Source organism: Cebus imitator, unplaced genomic scaffold (genome assembly GCF_001604975.1).
Source record: "Cebus imitator isolate Cc_AM_T3 unplaced genomic scaffold, Cebus_imitator-1.0 Scaffold345, whole genome shotgun sequence".
Classification (NCBI taxonomy): Eukaryota; Metazoa; Chordata; class Mammalia; order Primates; family Cebidae; genus Cebus; species Cebus imitator.
Window position 1 is genome coordinate 1928507 of NW_016107660.1, and position 25306 is coordinate 1953812.

Below are 25306 nucleotides of genomic sequence, written 5' to 3' on the forward strand. Positions count from 1 at the left end.
AGAAACTTTCCAAAACTCTTAAAAGACACCAAATCACCTATGTTAGAAGTACTGCAAACTCCAAAAGGATAAATACAAAGAAAGCCACATCAAGGCACATCATAGTAAAATTGATAAAAACCAAAGACAAAAAGAAAATTACAAGAAAATAATAAATAATACTATCAAGGATGTAACAAGACTGATAGCTGACTTTTCAACAGAAACCATGGAACTTATAAAACAATAGAAAGATATTTATGAACAGCAAAATAGCAAATATCTGCCAACCCAGTCAAAAGATTATTTAAAATGAGAAAAAGATAGATACTTCAAGCAAACAAAAATTGAGAGATTTTATTACCATTAGGCTCATATTAAAGGAACTACTAATGGGAATTATTAAGACAAAAGGAAAGTGATGCCACATAATGACACATTTCTGTGCAGAAAGAAATGAAAAGCAACAGAAAAGGTAAATATATGAGTAAATATAAATGAGCCTTGACTGCATAAAATGAAATAATGTCTTATGGGATTTAAAATACTACTATTTGCTCCGCATAATAGTGTGGAATCATAAAATTGTACAGACTGAAACTGTATCAAGAAATCTTAACAATCAATAAGAAAAATTGTGTTGTGACTTCTAAAAGCTTTTATAAAAACATTAAAATTTATTAGTTATAAATGGAAAGGAAAAGTAATAAAACTAATATTTCACATACTGTAATTTAAAACATTATAAACACTTAGAAGTAGCATGCTTTATTTCTTTGTAAAAACTTATCAAGAGTAGCTTAGACAGTGCTTGCCCTTTTATCTTTATGATATAAGATACAAGAGAATATCTTTTCAATATTATGGCAAATTGTCATACTTCTTTTTAAGTCTAGATTATCTTCCACTATTTTATCCTTTGCTTATAAATATTATTAAATATTTTCAAGTGTTTCTTTAATGTAAATTTTTTTACCATCATTATTTCTTTTGAGACATCTTCATCCTTTGCAACCACTTTTCTCCCATCATCAAGTTCCTTTAATTAAATATCTAGAGTTTCTCAGCCAGCCTGGACAACACAGTGAGATCCTGTCTCTACCCAAAAAAAAAAAAAAAAAAAAGCTGGGCATGGTAGTGCACACCTCCCAGCTACATGGGAGGCTGAAGTAAGAGGATTAATTGAGCCCAGGTATTCAAGGCTGCAGTGAGCTATCATCATACCACTGCACTCCAGCATAGGTGACAGAGCAAGACCCTGTCTCTAAAATAAATAAGTAATCTCAGATGGTGGTGGTATCAACATTCCCATACAAGTTATTTCTTCTATAACTCCATTTATATTTTGTTTGAATTTCCCTTTTGGTAACATGACTTTTCATTTCTTTGCTTTTTCATCTTTATTGGTCAATTCACTCTTTAGCCATTTTTAGGAGATGTCATATGAGTTGATTACTGGGAAAAACATATGGAACGCAACTACATGCTTTATTGTTTGCGAATGAACTGAGCAAAAGATGCCCAGTGAGCACCATCAAAGACTTTGAAAGAAGCAATGCAGTTAGTCACCTCTTACGATGTGCACCTGTTATTTACATAGTGATTTGTGGACTGAAGGGCTGGCAACAATGTTTGCACTTTATTCAATGATTAATAGTTAATATACTGTAGTAACTGAAACTTGAAGGATGTTGAGGACAGTTATTCCTTACATTTAATTAAATCATGATAACTGAACTTCATGTGTTCTGGAGCCATGCAAAGAAGAACTGCTTGTATGCATAGAATTAAAATATGCAATAGGTTTTTTTTTTAAGTAGTAGGACATTATAAATAAAGTGCACTAAAAGTCTTTGAATTATCTAAGAAGTGATAAAAGTACTAACTGAAATTAAACTTTTATAAATCATAAATGTTTTAACTCAAATAGCAGCTACTAAAATGCTTGTAGAACACTGGATAACTAACAGGCTAATAATGGGAAATGGAATTAAAAAGTTAATTAATTAATACAAAAAGAGCAAGAAATTGGAATAAATAGTTTCTGGAATAAATAGTAGATTTAACTCCAAATTATCAGCATTTACATTAACTGCGTTAAATGTAAAAGGACTACTCAAGTATAATATAAAGATTGATTGGTTAATTTTTAATACTCACTGTATGCTGCTTACAGCAGACATTTTAAACATTATACAGAATGGTTGAAAGTGAAAGGATACGAATATATAAAATGCAAATAGTAACTCAGAGAAAACTAATATAAATATACACATACATAAACCATAAAGCCTTACTCTAAGTGGCACTTCATAATGATTAAAGCAATTACTATGTAAGATATAGACATTCTAAATTTAGTGTCTATAAGAGCATAGCTTCAAACCATATAAAGCAGAAACTGGTAAAACTAAAAAGACAAACAATAATTTCCAATCATAGTGAGAGCTTATTTTAATATAGTTTTGTCAATAATTGATATAACAATCATACCAAAATAATAAATATACTGATAAAACTTAATAAAAAGATTTGAAAATAACTTACAAACGATCATATTGACATAAAAAATGTCGTATCTAACAATTGCAGAATATATATTCTTTTCAAGAACACATGGAACATTTACTAAAATTGGCCATATGTGGGGCCATAAAAGCATGTCTCAATAGATTACAAAAAAAATTAAAATCAGAATGTTCTCTAACTAGTAAGTAACCTAACTTCTAAATAACTCCGACATCTAATTAACCACAGGATTAAGAAAGAAATCACAATAGACATTAGAAAATAATTTTAACTAAATGATAATAAAAATACGACATATCAAAACCTGTGGGATGCAGTTAAAGTCATGCTCAGAAGAAAATATATAGCCTTAAGACAACATACAGGTATTGATCGACTTAAGACCTATGCAACTTAAGACCATTCGACTTTACGACCACAATCGCTAGCCAGGACTGCTCCGCGTCTGGCAGCACAAACGTTGCCCAGCTGGGCGTACGACAGTGCAGACCAGCTTCCGGCAGCACTAGCAGCTCCGCGTGCATATAGCCTACTCAACTTAACGACCAAATCGTGTTACGACCGGTCTGTCGGAACCAATCGTGGTTGTAAGTCGAGCACTAGCTGTATATTAGAAAAGAAGACTAAAAATAAATCATTTATGTATCCTTCATATGAAGTTGATAGTAGAGCAGTACATTAAAACCAAAGAAAGTAAAATAGTGCTGAGGCTCAGGAAGGCTGAGGATCCAGTATAGTAAAGACAACAACAGTCTGCAAAATTGAAAACCAAAGCTTCTGACTCCGAACGTGATATTCATTTATCAAACCCTTTGGTTTCTTTGCCCCCTCACCAAAAATAAAAGCAACTAATTTGAAGTGAAGCTCTACATAAACCCTATTGATCTCAAAAACAGTCATTTTGTTTTTATTATGATCTTTTTCTCACAAAGATTCCCATTGTTATTTATAAGTTTTTTAAAGTAAATATTCAGTTCTCTACTCTGAGAAAAGTATTAAATTCCTAGATCAAAGGAAATTATTAAATACAGTAATTAAAAAGAGAATGAGTTTGAAAATAAATCATTAAGGACTATTTGCTTATATACTTGAGATACTGGGAGTCTAATACCTTAAAAATTTACCTTATATTCTTCAAATTTTTCTAATATGTATCTGACATTATTGTCTGCAAATGGTTTTGGTCAGCAGAAAATAATTTAGTGAAGATTTTTGCATCCATGCCACCCAAATGTTTAATACATTTATTTTGTAATCATTTATTAAGTAGTAACTATACAAAGCATTATAACTTGCATGAGAAAAATAGAGTGGAAAGATCACGCACCTTTGCATGTGGAACTGAGAATGGTTTTCTGGGTATAAGGCATGAAACTGAATATCAATATGGAATGATTTGTTTAATTTATACACCACACTAGTACCATCAATCAAACTTTCCTGAATATAGAATTAAAGCCCTTTAATTTATTTAGGAAAGAGCTCTTCATCGTGTTGGATTTGCTGCAAGGATAGATATGTAGATACTAAACATATGAATACAAGTGTCAAATGCCAATGCATCTTGCCAGCATTTATTGAAAAACTTCAATGAGGACTACATCAGCAATAAAATAACATAATGTTATTCCATTTCATAAGTGTGTTTTCTTTCTAAGCTGCCCTTTGAAACTCTGACTTTTTGGTCCTGTGATTTGGTAAATAGAAAGCTGAGCAGTTAGTTTACCATTGCCACTTCTAATTATCCCTGCCAGTGTTTGTCCAATCTTACAAAACTCTATATACATCCTCTGAGATGGCTTCCCAATTCACATTTAGATTTTGTTCTGTGATATGAATTAGAGTATTAGAACATAAGCACTATTTAGTCTAAAGCTGCCTCCTTGTAAATTTGGTCTGAAGGCCTCTCTGTATGCAGTGGACTATAACCTAACTGAATATGTGAACAGACCACAGACCATAACTGACTCTTCCACCAATCACCGAGTTTCAGCCAATCACAGGCAACCAACTGTTCACACAGTGTTCAAATAAGGCAAAAGCTGAGCTATAACCAATCCAGCTGCTTCTATACCTCACTCTGTATTCTGTATCGCTTTCCTTCCCTCCTACCCCCCAGAAATTCTGTATCACACAGCAGCACCAGAGTCTCTCTGAACCTATTCTGGTTAGGGGGATGACCAATTCATGAATTAGTCTTTGTTCAATTAAACCATTAAATTTATCTAATATTTTCCTCTTAACAGTACTGAAATTAGGTCTGTAACCCAGAACTGGCATTCCAAAAACAAAAACTATTCATTCAATAAATACAGTATGTTTGACACTGTTAAACCTTTGACCATTGCATCTTAAAAGGCTTTATGCAAGATTCAAAATAGTGAATCATTCTATTCTTATTCATACCCTCTTCCCTTGGCCTCTGTGATAGTCCTGGCTGGACTCCTACCGTGCTGGTCAGTCTTTCCTACCATCTTTTGCTGACTGCTTCTCCTTTCCCACTTACAATTATTGGGTTTCACATGGCTCAATCCTGTGTCCTCTTCTCTTCACTCCATCTTCTTCTGATATGTGATCTTATCTAACAATTCCCAAATATACATATCTAGTTCAGGCCCTCCTTCTTAGTGTTGGTATATACCTATTGGTCTACTTGACCTCTCTTCCCACATTATACGTATCTCACATTTTATATCCAAAACTGAAATCTTGATTGTTCTCCTGAAATCTACTACTCCTGTGTGTGTTGAGCCAATAAATGGCAACTTCCTTCATCCTGCTGCAAATCCCAGATACCTGAGAGGTACAACTATACCTTCTTTCCTCATCACCCACTTCTAATCCTTCACTGTGTCCTGTTGATTCTACTACCCTAATACACATAAAATGTACCCGCTTCCTCTCTACTGCCACCACTCTTATTTAAACTACCATCATCTCTTGCTTGAACTAGAATAATTTTATATCTTAACTGGTATTTCCAATTGATCTCCTCTAATTCAGTATCTTTACAGCAGCCAGAATAATTTTTCTTGAATAAAATCCAAATATCTTAACATAAACATCCAGGCCCACAGGCTTAGCTGGTTCCTACCCAGCTCTGCATTCTCATATGCTCCACCTGCACACCCATGATCATTAGTTTTTTGAACAGTCCAAGATCTTTCTCACCTCAGGGCATTCACATGCTTTTGCCTCTGCCTAGAAAGTTATTTTTCTCTCGCTTTGCCTAGTTAACTCTACTAGTTAACTCTAATTTTTCAGCCTAATTATTACCTACACAGAGACACATACTCTTCGGCCCACTCCTGCATCTAAGTTGGATCCCCATTTGAATCTATCCTTGAAATTTATTATAACAATGCAGATGTGTGATAAGAAGAAGTCTTGATAAGGCAGTGTGTTTTGTGTGCCATTCACCTACAACAAGCTGTGAAGAAATCAAACTAAAACAAACCAAAAAGTGTAACAATGTATTTGGAACATTCATTTTAAAAATAATGAATTGGAAGAGTAGGCTAGTCGGAATTAATGAAAAATCTGGTTGACGAACATTTAGTATATGTGTGTACACACACATACGCACACATATATGTTTAGCCAACCTTAACTGAGCATTTACCATATCCCAAGGACTACACTAATTGCTCAACACAGATGTATTCATTTAATCCTCACAATTCTCTAAAGTAGTTACTATCATTTTACAGACAAAACAACTGAGATTCAATAACTACATCTTTATATTTAAAATGCATTTCATGTAAACATCACAAAATTTGATCTTGCTTTTAATATCCAGCCTGAAAATCTCAGCCTTTTAAATTGGAGTGTTTAATCATTAAATTTATTGTGATTATTGATATTGTTGGGTTTCAGTCTATCATTTTCCTATTTGCTTTGTCTTCTCTGTTCTTTGTTCCTTTATTTCTCCTTTGTCTTCTTTTGGATTAGTCTAGTTGTTTTTGCTTTTGTTTATTAGTATTCTATTCCATCTTCTCTACTGGCTTTTTAGTCCTTTTCAAATTTTTGTGATTACTCAAGAAATTACAATATGCATCCTTCACTTATCACAGTCTACTTAGAAAGAATATTATATTACTTTATATATCATGTAAGAAACTTTTGAAATGAAAATTCCATTTACCTTCTTCCATCTGTCATGCTATTGCTGTCATATATTTTATTCCGATTTATGTTATAAACCACATAATACGTTATTTTTAGTTTAAAGATTCAACTGACTTTTACATAATTTGAGTAAAGAAAAAAATTGTCATTTATGTGCACTTAACATATTTAATATTTCCAGGGTTCATGCCCTTCTGGAGGTCCAATTATTTCCCTTTAGCTCAAAAAACTTGTAGTATTTCAGTGTGGTTCTACTGGCTGCAAATTTTCTGAGGTTTCATTTACTGAAAACATGTTTTACCTTAATATTTGAAAAACACTTTTGCTGGGTATAGAATTCTAGCAAAGCCATTTTTGTTTCAGCCCTTTGAAGATATCCTTCAATGTCTTCTGGCCTGCTTCTTTTCTGATGAGTAATTATATCCATGTTATTATTCTCCTGTAGGTAATGTGTTTTTTCCTCACTGGTTACTTAAAACTTTTTCTATATCTTTACTTTTCAACTGTTTAATCATAATATGCCTAGGTGAGGTTTTTTTAATATTTAATCTGCTTAAGGTTTGCTGAACTTCATGGATTTATGGGTTGCTGGTTTTGTTTAAATTTGAACATTTTTGTCTAATATTTCAATAGAGTGTGTTAGAAGTGATACAGTGCCAGTTGCAGTCCCACTCTTTAAGAGAACTGGCAGCTTTCATTTTATATTGTTGGAGCCCTGAGCAATCATGTAAGATGTCCAACTGCACTGATGGAGAGACCATGTGGGAGATGGCTAAGAGCCCAGCTGAGCCTAACCTTCTAGTAATTCCCATCAAAAAGCCAGGCATAGAAGCACACTCTTTTGGACACCTCCAATTGTTCCAGACACCAGCTGAATAATGCCCAGTGATCCTGGTGGATGCTACATAGAGCAGAAGAATCACCCAGCTTAGCACTGCCTGAAATCCTGATCCACAAAATTGCTAGCTATAATAAAATGATTGTTATTTTAATAACTTAATTTGGGGTAATTTGTTATGCAACAGTAAGTAGTCAGAGGAAGTAGCAATTGTGTATCAGTTAACAATGGCTAAAGGCATTGAGGATTTGTAAGAAAAAAAATATGAGAATGGCAGGATCTCCATGAGTTATTCAGGATCCTAAGTGGATACAAATAATTTCCCCTGGGTTTTAAACTTCAACAAAGATACTGTTTGGACCAAAAAGTATGCATGTGATAAAGATTTATGTCTGCAAAATGACGAAACCCTGCACACTTCCATTTTCTATTATACTTTCTGTAACAGAAAGTCAGTAACATAGAGATTGCTGCTGTTGTTGCTCCTAGTAGTAACATTTACAAAGTTCTGAATGCCTTTTGTGGGCCAGCACTTCACTAAAAGTACTTCACATACACTGTCTCACTAGTTTTACCAAGCCTTAGTTTCTTCTATGTCAAATGAAGATTGGCATTGAGGAGCTCTTGCCAAGGTTTTCTTAGCTAAGACATTTCAGAGTGAGAATTTGAATGCAAAGTGACTGCCTCCGAAACCACTGCAATGCCATAAAATCTCTTTAATTAAAATATCTACAACAATTTTAAAAATTGCTGGCCAGTAGTGGTGACCCACACCTATAATCCCAGCATTTTGGAGACTGAGGTGGGAAGACAGCTTGAGCCCAGGAGTTTGAGACCAGCCTGGGCAACAGAATGAGACCTCATCTTTATGAAAAATACTTTAAAATTTAGCTGGCCACAGTGGCACTTGCCTATAGTCCCAGCTGCTCAGAAAGTTGAGACAGAAGGATCACTTGAGCCTACGAGGTCAAGGCTGTGGTGAGCCATGGTCATACCACTACATTCCAGCCTGGGTAACAGAATGAGACCCCTATCTCAAAAGAAGAAAGGAAGAGGGAAGAGAAAAGAAAAAGAAATGCTGCCCTCAGAAGAATTTTTTAACTTTTATGTGAGTTTATTAAATAAAAAATAAGTTAGAAATTTTACAACTGGGATAGGTAAAATGTATGACTTATGCCTTATAGTATAAAACTTTATTCTGCTGATTCACTAAGTTGAATCCACTGGATTCATCAGAGGTTTCCCAATCACCAGCTTTAGCCTCTATTTTTAAACAATTATGAAAGTAGCTGTATGCATCTGCCAGGCAATTTAGAGAATCACTTCTATAGTGTTCTATTTTTAGTGGAAAACCTGCTGACAAATTTAAATTTTCTTCAATCTGCTTCAAAAATCTGAATACTTATAAGCTCTCCTGAATATCTCTTATTTTTAAATTTCTTAATAAATTAAAAGATACATCAAATCATGAATATCACCTTTTGGTTATAGATTATTTTTTTCCTCCAGTTACATATGGATTAATAATTATCAAAGAATAATTAAGACTTCTCTCATTGCAAATCCTTGATAATGTGGGAAATAATTTATTCTGTGAGCTTTCATATTATAGATTAATATGAAAAGTAAGTGCTAGTCTAACAATCAGGGCTTTAGAAGCAAGGATCTAATGTATACTGAGAGCTTTGACATTTTTAACATTTGACCTAGTAATTCCACTTCTATATGTTTTCCCTAAGAAAATAGAGTAGTGAAAAAAATTAATGTAAAAAGCCATTGGTTTCAGAGTTAATTATTTGTAATAGAATTTGGAAAGTATTTAAATGCTTAGCTAAGAGAATGGTCAAGTATGAAATAGTAGCCAGGTGTGGTGGCACGAGCCTTTAGTCCCAGCTACTTGGGAGACTGAGGTGGGAGGACTGGTTGAGGCCAGAGATTTGAGGCTTTGGTGCACTATGACTCTGCCTGTGAATAGCCACTGAGCTCTAGCCTGGGCAGCATAGCATGACCCTGTCTTGTAAAGAAAAAAATCTGTTGTTCTAGAGAATGTAATCACATAAGAAAAGCTTTGGGCCAGGCACAGTGGCTCACCCCTATAATCCCAGCACTTTGGGAGGCCAAGGTGGGTGGATCATCTGAGGTCAGGAGATCAAGACCAGCCTGGCCAACTGGTGAAATCCTGTCTCTACTAAAAATACAAAAAAAATTAGCTGGGCTTGGTGGCGGGCACCTGTTAATACCAGCTACTCAGGAGAATTCCTGCCGCAGGAGAATTGCTTGAACCCAGGAGGCAGAGGTTGCAGTGAGCATTTTGAGACTCTGTCTCCAAAAAGAAAGAAAGAAAGAAAGAAAGAAAAGCTTTTGTCATTATGTTATTTAAAATATAAATGCATGTGCATATATATATGCTTAGAAAAAAGTTTTTCTCTGTATTATCAAATGAAGGGAGTTTTTTTTTTTTTTTACATTTGCCATCTTATTATAAAGGATATTACAAAAACTAAAGATGAAGATTTGCATAGGGTGAGGTGCAGGGGAGGGGCTCAGAACCTCCACACCCTCCCTTGGCACACCATCCTCCGAAAGTTCACTTCCTTTTTGTGTGAATGTGTTTCAAAGTTTTTACAATGAATGTATATTACCTCTATAGTCAGACGAAATAAACTTTTTAAAAAATCAATATGCATTAAACTTGAAATTAATACTTGATGTTAAGATACATCAGTAATGTATTATGTGATAGAACCCTATCCTAAAATGTTACCTTAAAACTGAGACTATTTATTAGTCTCAGTTTTTACTTTTTTGTGTGAATATGTTTCAAAGTTTTTACAATGAATATATATTACCTCTATAATCAGATGAAATAAGCTTTTTAAAAACTCAATATACATTAAACTTGAAATTAATACTTGATGTTAAGATACATCAGTAATGTATTATATGACAGAACCCTATCCTAAAATGTTACTTTAAAATTAATTTACCTATTTATTAGTCTCAGTTTTCACCTGGGGATTGTATAGCTCTTAAAGAATTTATAGTAACAAAATGATGGCTTGGGAAATATTTACACATCTTGTTTTTAAAATAAATAGTAATTATTTCGTTGTGCCACCCAGAGTATGCAGTAAAGTGCACCTAATAGATGTCCAGTAATTATTCACTTAATTTTAATTAATCTCTTCCCACTCTACTCACTTGAGTGAGCAAACCTAGTTAAAATCAAGGTGACTGCCTTCCATTTTTTTGAACTACAGGCACTTAAAAGCAAACGAGAAAGAATTGAAAATCAAATCAGAACAAGAGCTAAAAAGAAGCTGGGGACTGGTGGCGAGCTAGGTTTTTGGCTAATATTCTTGTTAGATTTATTGTTTTAGGTAACAATAAATTGGCTGTGGCAGCTTCTCTTCTGACATCTGAGTCTAACTCAGTCTTCTTGGTTTATATTTGTCTGAAGCTTTCTCATCTCCCTTGTAATCTAATTTTACCCCTTCTAATTTTGCAGATGAAATGCAAAGTGGGTTTTTTGATTGCCCTCCAATTTGTTTCCTGGCTTGGCCTGCTTCTCACTCATGAACTGGGGCAGTTTAGGGTGTGGGGAAATTATCTCCAGGGGTGAAGAGCACAGTTAAATGCCACCACCCAATGCCTGTTGAATAACTGTGGTAGGATGGGGGACACTAGGAAAATGGAAGGAAATCAGTGGTTGGGAAGTCCCTTAACAGAAGACTTTAAGTCTTCTTTTCCCCTTCTTCTGTTCTTCATTCCCTCGCCTGAAAACTCCCCTCTCTCACCCTCCTGATTTCTCATACTGTTTGAGGTATGGACACAGGTACTGAGTGCCTGCCACAATGCTGGTTGTAACCGGCAAGCCAATTGCCCTGTGCTAGGCTTTTATTGAGAATTAATAAATGTTTCCCAGAGGAAGAAAAAAAAATCCAGAATATAGGCATGTGATTAAGTGAATTTAATGTATGCTGAATTATTGATCTGCTGATTTGTGAAAACTGCACATTGGACATCAATGTTACACTTTTCATCTAAATGTTTATTTTATTTGAAATCTAATGAAGGAGAATTAGACAATGAATATTTACACATATTTTTAGTTCTGGTGGATGACCTCCTTGAAACATCACTTAAAAAAATAAGGGCTGTCTTTGAAGTTATAAGTCCTAAAGGCCCAGTGTTGCCTCTAAGTGTATAGGAGGAGATTAGTCACTTGCCCTTTCAAAACATGTCTCCATAGTTTTGTCTGCAAAATCAAGATGGTCCTTACCTGCATCACATGAGTCAGTTATGTCATTACCTCACTAGGAGGGAATTTACATCCTCCCCAGGTGAAAAAAAGCACACTTTCTTTTTACCCTTTAATCTTCTGAATTAGTTTGTATTCATGCTGCTAGGAAGAAATACCTGAGACTGGGTAATTTATAAAGGAAAGAGGCTTAATTGACTCACAGTTCTGCATGGCTGGGGAAGACTTCAAGAAACTTACAATCATGGTGGAAGGGAAAGCAAATACGTCATTTCTCACATGGCGGCAGGAAAGATGTACAGCAAAGTGGGGAAGAACTCCTTATAAAACCATCAGACTCATGAGAACTCACTATCACAAGAACAGCATGAAGGAACCAGCCTATGATGTAATCAACTTCTATGAGGTCCCTCCCCCAACATGTGGGGATTACAATTTGGATTACAATTCAAGATGAGATTTAGGTGGGGATACAGAGCCAGACCAACTACCAAAGCTGAATTTTTCTACTCAATATGCTTTAAGAACCTTGCATATTTCCCCAACAAAACAAAAGAGCCTAGCTCCATAAAACAGCCTAGCTCCATACAAGAGCATACTTAAGCAGCCTATCCAGTACATATTTTAATGTTATTTTTATATGGAATATATAAGCTTTACTTTTTTTGTTTTTAAAGTTTGAGATTTTTTGCATTCTCTTTATTCCTTTTTTTGATTGAGATAAAATAGTGAAAACTGCACAATCTTTTTTTTAAACCTATCTACTAGACGTGCCCACTGTGAACTGAGCACTCCATATTTTCAGAATTGTATTTATGCTTATTAGTTTGGATAGGTGAATTACTATGAGAAACAGACAAAAATACAGTCATGTAACAGCCCTAAGTGAGTGAGGTTTACTTCTTCCTCATGGGACAGTACTGGATGGATGAGTGGGGCAGAGAGCAGCCACATCCAGGCAGTCACTCAGAGCCCCAGGCTGCTGGAGGCACAGCCATCTTCAGCTCTGAAGGGCATCTCCATTCCTAGTGTGCTGAATGACATACGGCTTTTCTTTCTTCCAATGTCTCCAGCTTTCTGGCAGCATAGTTAGCCTCCTGCATGTTCGGGCCATAAATGATTGCTTAACTCAAAACAGTGTGGCTCAAATTCACCTTCATAGGCATGCTTGAAGACATTCAAATTTGGACACCTCTTTCACCCTTCTCTGATTAGATGTTCTTTTGTACTCACTTTTGCTGCCCTTCCTTTCTTCCTATCTTTGAATAGATTTTACTAGCTGCATTTGCTTCTTGTGTTACCTCTGTCGATTGATTGATTGAGACAGAGTCTTGCTCTGTCACCCAAACTGGAGTGCAGTGACACAATCTCAGCTCACTGCAACCTCCGCCTCCCGTGTTCAAGTGATTCTCGGGTCTCAGCCTCCCGAGTAGCTGGCATTACAGACAAATACCACCACGCCCGGCTAATTTTTGCATTTTTAGTAGAGATGGAGTTTCACCATGTTGAACTCCAAACCTCAAGTGATCCACCCGCCTCAGCCTCCCAGAGTGCTCACAAGCATGAGCCACCAGATGCCTGGCTGTTCTCTCCCCATTTAGCTAAACTACTGGCAGTCTACGACCACTCCACCCCTCCACCTCTACTTCCGGAGAGACTTTTCAAACGTCAGTAGTTTAGCTAAATGGTCACAGACCATTGTGAGCAAGTGGTGAGCTGCTACCTTACCTCAGAAAGCAGCTTCTTTTCCCTGGTGTTTTCTTGTGGGAGCTCTCATTCATCTTTCTCCTTTCTAGCTCTTACCTTTCCTTCCAGAAAGCCATCTCCTCTTCCATGTTTCCTTCTCTTCTTCCAGCCTCCGTGTAAGTTGCCAGCTTCATTTAATCAACTGTTACTAGCAGCTGCATTTCGTTTTCCTTTTATTCGCTACCTTTTCAGCTGACCCAGGTGGGCTGCATTTTCTTTCATTGTGACGTTCTCTCGGACCACTCACTCAACATTACTTGTTCAACAATAGTCTTCTGTGAAGCAATTTTCCAGACTGCAAACCCCACTCAGTTCCCAAACTCCTGAACCTAGTTTACATTTGTTTGTCTCTGACACAAGTTCAAACCTTCCCCGCCCAATGGAAAGCTCCAGCAAGGAGTTTATTGCTCATCCTGGAAAGAGAGGACCACCTCAACAGAGACTGCTAGTCTCTGGAGGGGCAGGGTGGGAAAGTTATGAGATTTTGGAGTAGGGTGGCCAGCTGTCACACTTTGCCCAGGACAGAGGGAATTCCAAGGACATGGGCTTTGCATTTTAAAGCCCGGCCAAAAAATGAAAGACTGTATAAAGAGGGTATTTCCATGCAGGGTCTTGGTTGGGTAAAAATCATGACATAATAGTTTAAGATTAGCATAGTGATGATTTTGAAGTGAGGAGTTCTAAGATCTTGGGGAATAAACTGTTGATGCTTACTGTTGATGCTTTCTGTTGAAGCATTGATGGTTCTTTGTTTCAAAAACTCTCTGTAATGAACAATAAAGCAATTTGCCTGGGCAAGAGTCTCCTGGAATAGTAGTTATGTTAATGAAGACAATGGACCGGTAAGGGTATATTATTATAGACAGTAAGCTGTGTGTGTAGGCAGGACAGAGGTAGCTGATTTCTGTTCTCACCATCCTTTTTTTTCCAAGGTCTATTTCATATTCAGTGTCCTTAATTGAAATACCTAATCCAGAGATTTTTTCTAATTTTGCAAGAATGTCGCAATATCGCCAACCTCAAGTCCCTGATGTCTGTTCTAGCTTTCACTGCACTTATAACAATAATAAAAACAGTATTTATAGAGCCCTCACTATGTGAAGGCCACACATAAAATCCCTCGTGAATATCATTCAGTCCTCACAAGAGTCCCATGAAAGAGATTCTGTTAATTGTTCCTTTTTTGCAGACAAAGAAACTATGGCTCAAAGAGGCCAAGAAACTTGTCCAAGTTCATGTAATTAGAAGTGGCAGAGCCAAGATTCTATCTCAAGTCCATCTGGCTATTCAGAAATAAAATGGAGTGAACTCCTAATTCACATTACAACATGGATGAACCTCGCAGACATTATTCTAAATGAAAGAAGGCAGACAGAAAAGACTGCCCATTATATGTTTATGTAAAGTGTCCAGATAAGGCAAATTTATAAAGATAGAAAACCGATCAGTGGTTTGTAGGCGTAAAGGATCTAGTGGAGACTGATGGCAATGAGCCCATGGTTACTTTTATCATTGATAGAAATGTTCTAACCTGTGGTGATGGTTTCACAGTTATGTTACTAAAAATCATCAAACTGTATGCCCATATACAATGTTTGAAATTTATGGAATGTAAATTATTTTCCAGTAAAACCTTTAAACAGTTACAGAGGTCACATTCTGAGCTTTCTGATTGTCATCACCAGTGACTGGATGCTGGTTCCTTTAGGTGTCATTCCTAAGGAGAAATATTAAGGTTTACTGGGTTCTTATATACTTTTCATGTAAGCACAGGGAATGCCTTTAAACCCTTTTACTCAATTTACCTATGTTGAATATGTTTAATTTAGCCAGTGAGAGTTCATATCTAACAATCACTTATTTCTCTAACTGTGCATTCTTGATCAGCATTTATATAAACCTAAGAATGTAAGTTACTGACACACGATATCACACCATACATGCAGAAGAGTCTTAAATTGCTGACACGACAAAATACACCCAAGTGAACTGTGAAGACTTACTACTTCTGTATATCTAGTGTAGCAATGACAGAGCCTCACTGCCCATCTTGCTATGCTGTCGTTCATCATAAAATTCCCTCAACCTCCCACTCCAACACTTATTGTCTTGGCCAAAATACTTACAAATAATAAAGATATTTGTCTTCAACTCCTCACCAAATCATTAGAGGGGTTTTTTCTTTTTTCCCTAAATCTAAAAGAAAAAAAAAAAACCTCTGATACTACAATTAAGAGAAATGTAGCTCATGCATTCAAATGGACAAAAACCAAGCCGACAACGCAAGAGAACTGACCAGCCATTGGGTCCCCGTGAGGAGACAGGATTAGTTTGTTGTTGATGGGACTCCTGGCAACTACAGTCCCTGTGGTACCACATAAACGTATATTTTTCTCATGAACATTTGTTAAACCTGATTTATGTTGTTTTGTCTTTGATAAGAACAGATACAGCTGTATTATAATGTCTGTGTTCCTTGTAACTTACACAGAGAAATTCGGAACGCCAGGAGCTTAGCTTACATAGACCCTGATGCCCTCAAAGAGCTCCCCCTCCTAAAGTTCCTGTAAGTATTAAATCCTCTCCCATCCTACTTTTTTTTTTGGTGGGGAGGGGGTCAGATTTTAATGCTGTTGCCTTCCAGGAATCTCCCTAGGATGATGTGGTCCAGGTTCACTTTCACAGTGTATATCCTGGGTCAGGGCAAGGTATCTGGTAAAATCATTCATGTTTTTTAAAACCTGTTCAAAAGTCAGCACATAGTGCTGGGACCAGAAACCCACTCCAAGAGACAGGAGGGAGGAAATGCTATCATGTGTATGTGGTCCTTAAATGTAGTATCTCAGAACAAAACAAAACAAAATTCTGAGAGCCAGTTGGTCAATTTTGTTTGAAATGGGTATCACACCAATATAAGAGTGACGGTTACACAGGAAAAAAAAAAAAAAAAAAAAAAAAAAAAAAAAAAAAAAAAAAAAAAAAAAAAAAAAAAAAAAAAAAAAAAAAAAAAAAAAAAAAAACCCACAAAGGGTAAAATGCACTTTTGGCGGGGGGTGGAGGGAAAAAAGAAGGGATAACAGTTTCAACCTCCTACTCCGGCACTCAACTGTCCAGCACTCACTGCTGGCTTTGGTAACATCTTATGAGCCGACCATAAGCTCCACGAATCCAGGGACCACAATACTTTTTTTCTCTGTTGAATCTTTACTGCCTAGTACAGAGTAGGTGCTCAGTAAAAATGTGTTCAATGCACGCGTCTGCATGACCTCAGGCCCTCTGGACCCCAGGTAGAAGAGTCCTTTTTTCTGCTTGCATGCATTAAAAAAATTAGAAAACAAAAACAGTATGTAGAAGAAACTTTTTTTAAAAACTTAATCCCAATACCCCAAAATAAGGACTATTTACATTTCAGTTCATCTTCATCCAGACCTTTAAAACAAACTTATGTAATCACAGATATTTTCTGAGATAAGCCTTTAAGGATGAATAGAGGGTATGCTGAACAAGAATGGGGAGAGACAGAAAAGAAATATAGCTGGTGGAATAGAATGATAAAGATGCAAAGGCAGGGAACCACACAGCTTCTTTGGGGAACTAAAAATAGTTGCATATAGATATATATATAGATATATATTTTGGAGATGGAGTCTTGCTCTGTTGCCCAGGCTGAAGTGCAGTGGTGCAATCTTGGCTCACTGCAACCTCTGCCTCCCGGGTTCAAGTGATTGTCCTGCCCCAGCCTCCTGAGAAGCTAGGATTACAGGCATGCACCACCATGTCCAACTAATTTTTGTATTTTTAGTACAGACAGGGTTTCACCATGTTGGCCAGGCTGGCCTTGAACTCCTGACCTCAGGTGACCCACCTGCCTCAGTCTCCCAAAGTGCTGAGACCACAGGCGTGAGCCACCGCGCACTGCCATTAGTTGCATATGGAAGAGGTGGGTGTGAGAGATGCCAGGAGAATAAAAGACACTGATGGGATATGAAGATGAAAGGATATCTGGAAAGCCATGAACACTTACAGAACAAGACAACCAATCTTCTTATGGACTCTGAGTTTCAAATAACTTAATAACCCTTTGATGTGATGATCCCCCAGTATATACTCTGTGGGGTACACACAGGTTTCTAAGACCTTGTCCTTGCCTGCAAGAAGCTTAAAATCTAGTTGTGGAGATGTGTATGAAATTGAATAGTGCCTCTCCTGCAGAAGAATAAAGGACAGTGACAAAGGCGAGACATAGACAGTGTTTGGGGGTTCAGGTAATTAGAGAAGACATCAGAAAGAAGACCCATAGGATGGTTTTAGAGGATTTGTTTGAGGTTTTTGAAGAATAGAAATGCCTTGGTCTAAATACTTGACTCTTGGACCTTTTTGCCTCCTACTATTCGTCATGAGCCTCTATTGCAATTGAACTAGTTTGTTTACTGTATTTCAAATATACCTTATAGAATCTCACCTCTCTCCTTTGTTATCTGAAGTGTCCCTCCCATTTGCTCGTTTTGAGACCTCGTGTTCCTGCTGCCTCTTCAAATCCTACGCCTTCTTCTCTAGAAGGAGTCAAGTCTGAATTTGCCTCAGAAGGTGTATATAGTTTCTCTACCAGAAGACTTTCTCTAAAGCTTTACTGGGTAGTGTCTAGGTCTCACTCTATGTTGTGCCAAATTCTCAAAAAAAATTCTAACTACATTCTAGTAGCAGCAACGAATGTTAAGCCAACTAAATCTGGGAGGCATCAGGAGCCTGAGAATTCTTGTGCTCATAGTGTTTTATGTATGTCTTTTAATCTTAACACTTTTCCTTAAATGATGTAAACTTCAGAAAGTAAATACATTGTCTTTGATTGGTTTCCTTCCTCTTCTGGACATTTTTTTTTTTTTTTTTGAGGCAGTCTCGCTCTGTCGCCCAAGCTGGAGTGCAGTGACATGATCTCGGCTCACTGCAGCCTCTGCCTCCCAGGTTCAAGTGATTCTCATGCCTCAGCCTCCCAAGTAGGTGGGATTGCAGGCACATGCCAACACACACAGCTAATTTTTGTATTTTTAGTAGGGACAGGGTTTTGCCATGTTGGCCTGGCTAGTCTTGAATTCCTGGCCTCAAGTGATCCACCCACCTTGGCCTCCCAAAGTGTTGGAATTACAGGTATGAGCCACTGTGCCCGGCCCTCTGGACATTTTTTTTTTCTTTTGTGAGGCAGACTTTTGCTTTTGTTGCCCAGGCTGGAGTGCAATGGCACAATCTTGGCTCACCACAATCTTCACCTCCCGAGTTCAAGCAATTCTTTTGCCTCAGCCTCCCGAGTAGCTAGGATTACAGATTTGTACTACCAAATCCGGCTGATTTTTGTATTTTTAGTAGAGACGGGGTTTTACTATGTTGGCCAGGCTGGTCTTGAACTCCTGACCTCAGGTGATCCCCTAGTCTCAGTCCTTCCAAAGTGCCAGGATTACAGGCGTTAGCCACCATGCTCAGCCCCTCTGGACATATTTTTTAAAATGGTACTGCTATAATGGCACTCTCAGGTCACTGCTGTAGGAAAGCTGTTCTTGGCAAAATAGCAGCACAATGTAATGTGGAGCTTGGAAGAAGAGGCTGGCTTAACGTCATCATATCTTCCTGTCCTATCCTTTTCTTAGCCCTTCACTAACACACACAAAATTTTCTCCAAATAAACAAGAAAATCTCTCTCTCTCTCACCCATACACATACACACACACACACACACACACACACACACACACACACACACGAAAACTGAATTTATATTTTTAGTAATCCCACTTGGTTAAAACAATCTCCAGAGTATTCTAAGCCAAGCAGATGCATTGACACCGGCGGACTGGATTTAATTATTGCGCCTTGAGGAAACATCATCTCATCTAACCATCAAAACTTGCCCGCAGTCACTCAGATATTTAGTGAAGGAGTTGGGATTTTGATTCCAGGCTGACTTCAGAACCCATGCTTTCAACTATTACCTTATTCGTCTTCCTATGTGTTGATTTTCTTACCTAAATTCTATGCTTTTTTCTTTTTTTCATTAATTTAGTGGCATTTTCAACACTGGACTTAAAATGTTCCCTGACCTGACCAAAGTTTATTCCATTGACATATTCTTTATACTGTAAGTATGCACACATGTCATGTTTGACAGTATTTTGTTTGTCACTGACAAGAACTAGAATACAGTCGTGGGGGTTGGTTGAAGCCAAGTAAAGCCATTGTTTCAAGGAAAAGCAGTGATCAGCTGTGGCATGAAGTAAGGCAAGGACTGAGAAATAACCATCGGCTTCAGCAGCGTGGGTTGTTGGTGACTCTGCTAAGAGCAGTTCCAGTGGGGTGCTGGGAGTGGGGAATCTGGTCGGAGTGGGCTCAAGAGAGATTTGGGTAGACAGAATTAGAAAGAGTCACCATAATTAACTCTTTTGAGAAGTTTTACTATTAAAAGGGAGCAGAAAATATCTCAGTAATTGGAGGATAGTCAGGAGAAAAGATTTTGTTTGCATGTTTCGTTTTAAATGGAAAAAATTATGCAATACTACTTTGCCGATGGGAATGGTTGAATAGAAGGAGGGTCTGATGATAACTATGATACCCTATTTTTCATATAGTTGTAATAGGTCTTTAAACACTTTCCCATACATGACATTTGCTCCTCTCAGCCACCTTATAAGGTATAAAACAAAGTTATTCCTCTTCCATTTATGAATGAGGAAACTGAGGAATAGAAACCTCAAGTGATTTTGTCTGAGCAGTGTCTCAAGGAACAGTCAGGAGTGGTACTCAAATTTCTGCTGTGACCTCTGATTGGCAGCCATGTGCTCTTTTTCTAAACTTGTGACAGGAGTCAGTTGTCTTACCTAATTTTATAGGAACGAAAGGACATACAGCAGAGAGAATTACCAGTTGAGTTTGCCTTAAAGAGTCAGCAAAAGGTAGAGTTATAAGCTTCAAACTCTTGGAGTTTTGCTAGAAAAAAAAATTGATCATACTTCTTTGCTGCAAAAGAGCTCAATTCAAAATATAAGCAGTCTTCCAGGAACTAGAATGGTGTAGAAAGGTTCTCCAGGAGCCTGGCAAAGTTGGCAAGTGAAAGGCATTTTAGAAATACTCATTAAATGAAATCCATTAATCCTTTTATTCCGACCTTCTTAAAGGTCCATGCATGTAGAAAACTCTAGTGGTTATGGAAAAAGGGTTGCAGATTCAAGAGAAGCCTCTGAGATCCATCTGCCTCCCTTGAGATGAGGATTAAGTCAGGGACCTCTGCCCCCACCTAAAGCTCTCTCACTTACCCCACACTTGGACTCTAGGTACATGTCATCTAGGACAGCTCTCACCACCTCACCAGACCTTAACCACTAGTGGTTAAGAAGGGTCAGTAAAACTCAACAAGAAGTAAGATTAAGCTATATTGTGTCTGTTATTTATTAAAGTGCATACGTGCAGCCAAACCCCTTCCAGAAGGAAGCATTTTTTCATTAAGTGTTTTTGTCCCTCTCTCTTGCAGTGAAATCACAGACAACCCTTACCTGACATCAATCCCTGTGAATGCTTTTCAGGGACTATGCAATGAAACTTTGACACTGTGAGTATTACCAGTTCTACTCCCTCCAGTAACTAAATTCTATTGTGAGTCATTTTCATATGTATACAGACCATCCAAGAGCCATGCAATCCTATCATATATACTCTATAGAGTACAATGTGTTTTACATAATTAGAGCATTGTCTTACGGGATGTTACTCTGCAGACTACAAAAGAGTTTAGGAAACAAGATAAGAGGATTCTATTATGGCAGTGTGGTTGGTAACATTTTTCACATAAAGGACTGGGTAGGCATTACAGACCATGCAACCTCTGTAGGAACAGGTCAATTCTGGCATTGTATGGCAAAAACAGCCATACTCAATACATACACTAATGAGCATGTCTGTGTTCCAATAAAACTTTATTTATAGAAACAGGTGGTGGACTCGATTTGGCCTACAATTATTATTACGGAATAACCATCTGTATCCAAATATCCCCATTTTACAGAAGAAGAACTGGGGTTTAAGCAAATTGAAGTGACTTTCCCAAGATCGCTGAGTTTAAAAAGTGGCGCCATTAAGGGCTTTATAAATTCTGCACTCACACTTTTACTCAGTGATCACACACTGTTATTAAGCGCCTATAAGGGGATATTAAGTAGAAAGCATAATGCTGCCAGAGGTCAGCATTTTTCCAGAGCTCAAATGGTGGTAATGCTCTTTAGATGGTCAAAAGTAGATGCTTAATTAGAGATATTCACAAAAATGTTCTAATGCAGAAGATCTAATAGAGGTACAAAGGATAAGTTAATTCTCCAAGCTGTTAGAAAATTCCTGCCTCATTGTATAAGCCACAAAGTAGAGTTGGAGCTACCTCTGCAGGATCTCCTCTCTATTTTCAGGGCCACTGCCCAAGTTCAAGCCTGATGAAGTTTTTTCCTGGATTGTCACCCCAGTTTCATTTTTTGCTCACACTAAAGTTGGAGTGGGGGGCTCTTCACAGATACAAACCTGATTAAATTACTCCCCAGAAACATGGATCCAAGCTTCATACAGTTTTTCTAAGAGACTATCTTCTGAGCCCTTCCTAGTTTATCAGTTTGGGCCCAGTGAAGTTACCTCAACTTCTGGAAGCAGTGCAGCATTTCAGCTGATCCTTCTCATCACAACATGGTGAGAGGTCTCTTTTAAAGAAAAAAGAGGCTCCTTCTCGATCATAATTTCTTCCTATCATGCTTAAAAGACCCAGGCTCTTAGGCTGCTCAGCCTCAAACCTCAAAGCCATTTACTTCTTCAGTAAAGCTTTCCATTGTGCCCTACAGTGCTCATCATAACGAAACTCCTACATGCTAAACTTCTTTACTATCTGTGGACACCATTTTTCTAAAAACCCCATATCTCAAGCACCCCTCTCAAGTGAAAGCTCATTATTCCACATCAAGCATGGAGCCCAGGATGCATTCTATAAACATCTGAATGAAGGAAGCCCTTATTTCCTAAAACGTAGAGGAAAGGATGGCATAGATTATTCATGATTATTCATGATCCTTTCAGATGATTATTTCTACATTTATGCAAAAGTCCTTGTTTCTTTGAAGCTCAGGCTCAAAAAACTATCAACATGAAACAATGCATGTTCCAACAGCTGACTTCGTACCTGTATTCCTGGTAGAGGAAAGTTTCAATCAAAGTTTGTAATTCTTTGATCTTTCTTTACCATATTCCCTTTTCAAGGCCAAATTGTTCATTAAGACCTCTATTTAATATCTGAAATGCAACTCAAACAAGTATTTTTAATGTCCAGGGCTCTCAACAAATTTAGAAAAATAAAAATGCCAAAACAATTCTCGCATCGTCATAAAAGAGTTCTAGTTCAGAAAAAATTAATTTACGTAGTTTTCTCAGCCATTGTACTTATATTCCTGGGATATTGCAATCCTCAGCCAGGACATGTTAGTAGCTGTCATTGAACTCACTATGTAATTATTTAAGACTAAACAAAAATAAACATCAACAACAACAACAAAGCTGTGAGAATCTTTCTCAGTTTTCCACCACCATATGGGATAAATCCAAGTTTTAGGATACTTTATTTATTTATTTATAGTATTTTTTCTGAGATGGAGTCATGCTCTGTTTCCCAGAGTTGGAGTACAATGGTGTGATCTTGGCTCACTGCAACCTTCACCTCCTGGGTTCAAGTAATTCTACCTCAGCCTCCCAAGTAGCTGAGATTACAGGCCACACCAACTCCTTTTAACATGGTCATCTCATAAGTGTTCCTCACTTTGTTAAATATATAGTTATTTGATCCTCTCAGCAACCTTTTTATTGGGTATTACATTTATGCACTTACTTATATTTTTAGAAATAAAGAAACTGAGGATAAGACAGGTTGAGAAATTCTCAGGATCAGCCAACTATTAAGTGGCAGAGCCAGGTCTAATTCCAAATTTGAACTTTCCTGTATGCTTCTTAATGTGTTCCCCCAAAGTTCACATGTGGTAGATTACTGTAGTTTTCAAAGTTCCCTTACAACTGCCACTAAGAGTTCCCACTAGCAGTGCCTGCGTGTGGTCATAGCTGTCTTCTCTTATTTTCATCCCAATAACCACCAATAACTTCTATGAGTTCCCATACAGCTCAGAGATCCCAAGGCTGGGGCCTGTCTCCTGCAGAAAGGGGGGCTGCTTTTTGTAGGTGGAAATAACTATATTTGAGGTCAGCTAGGCACGGTGGCTCATGCCTGTAATCCCAACACTTTGAGAAGCCAAGGCAGGCAGATCACCTGAGGTCAGGAGTTTGAGACCAGCCTGGCCTACATGGTGAAACCCTGTCTCTACTAAAAAATACAAAAATTAGCCAGGCGTGGTGACAGGCACCTGTAATCTCAGCTACTCAGGAGGCTGAGGCAGGAGAATCACTTGAATCCAAGAGCAAAGGTTGCAGTGAGCAGAGATCATGCCACTGCACTCCAGCCTGGGCAACAGTGCCAGACTCCATCTCAAAAAAAAAAAAATCATATTTGAGGTCAGGGATTCTGAGTCTCAACAGTCCTAGACCACTGTGTTTTTGACAAGTCACCTTTATGTCTCAGTAACTTCAACAGGAAATACAAGTAATAACATTTCAGACTGGCTCCCTGAATCATTGTATGAATTAATTAGTCACAGAAATATAGCAATAAGTTAAAAAACATTAACGTTTCCAGACCAGTGGCTCATACCTGTAATCCCCAGCACTTTGAGAGGCTGAGGCAGGCTGATCACTTGAGCCCAGGAGTTCGAGACCAGCCTGGGCAATGTGGGGCAACCTCATCTCTACAAAAAGTACAAAAATTAGCCAGGCACAGTGGCACATGCCCCAGCTGTTTGAGAGGCTGCGGTGGGAGGATTGCTTAAGCCCAGGGATTTGAGTATGCAGTGAGCCATCATTGAGCCACTGCACTCCAGCCTGGGTGACAGAGTGAGAGACCCTGTTTCAAAAACAAAGCCAAAAAAATCCATAAGAGGTCATGGTCTATCTGCTTTCTTAGATTCATTTATAAGGTTTAATTTAATTCAGCCCATAACCCTTAAACATTTAATCTATGATAAGTTCTGAGGACAAAAAGATGAATAAAATACAAAGGTGAAATAATATTTTAAATATTAATAGAAAAATTAAAAACATATGCATTTAGATGAATGTCTTCAAAATGTTTATCTTAAGAGACTGCGGTTGCTCCTCCACTATTGATATTGGGTTAACTATTACCTGAAATCCCTTTTTCTGGATGTATGTGAAATATTCTTTTAAAATCTTTAATGGCAATGAGCTTTGTTCAAAGTAAATATGATTCTGAGAAACAGCTTAAATGTACTAGGAGCTAGGTCAGGAGAATGGGCATTCAAACTGAGAAACATTATCTTACTTGTTTCCAGCAAGTTGTATGGGAAAGTTTTCTTGTGGGGTACATATGTGGGACCTGAAAAACCTTTATGCACATTTATGACACTGAAGAAATAAAGCCCAACTCTTCAGAAACAGGCCAGCACCACTGCTCACCAGTCACTGATTTCTCTTCTCTCTGTTGGTTGTAGGAAGCTATACAACAATGGCTTCACTTCAATCCAAGGACATGCTTTCAATGGGACAAGGCTGGATGCTGTGTAAGTCAAGGGTAGCCATGAAAACTGTCACTTCCCCTCACCCTAAGAAGAACCATCCTATGGGGCAGAATTCTGTTAAGAGATAGGTTCTATCAGAGCATCTTCCACCCAGAGTTTGTATGACCAACATGGAAA

General features: G+C 37.6%; 1 protein-coding gene across 2 annotated transcripts in view; it reads left to right on the forward strand.

The window, feature by feature from the left end:
- The window catches only part of TSHR (thyroid stimulating hormone receptor), a 151169-nt gene that overhangs the window by 94591 nt on the left and 31272 nt on the right, over positions 1-25306 (forward strand). Inside the window, exons 4-7 of one of the 2 annotated variants that reach the window (XM_017505936.2) lie at positions 15976-16050; positions 19537-19611; positions 20998-21075; positions 25103-25171. In XM_017505936.2, the coding sequence (XP_017361425.1) occupies positions 15976-16050; positions 19537-19611; positions 20998-21075; positions 25103-25171 (297 nt within the window). The remainder of the gene's footprint in view (positions 1-15975; positions 16051-19536; positions 19612-20997; positions 21076-25102; positions 25172-25306) is intronic. The other variant, XM_017505938.2, reaches the window with a different exon arrangement.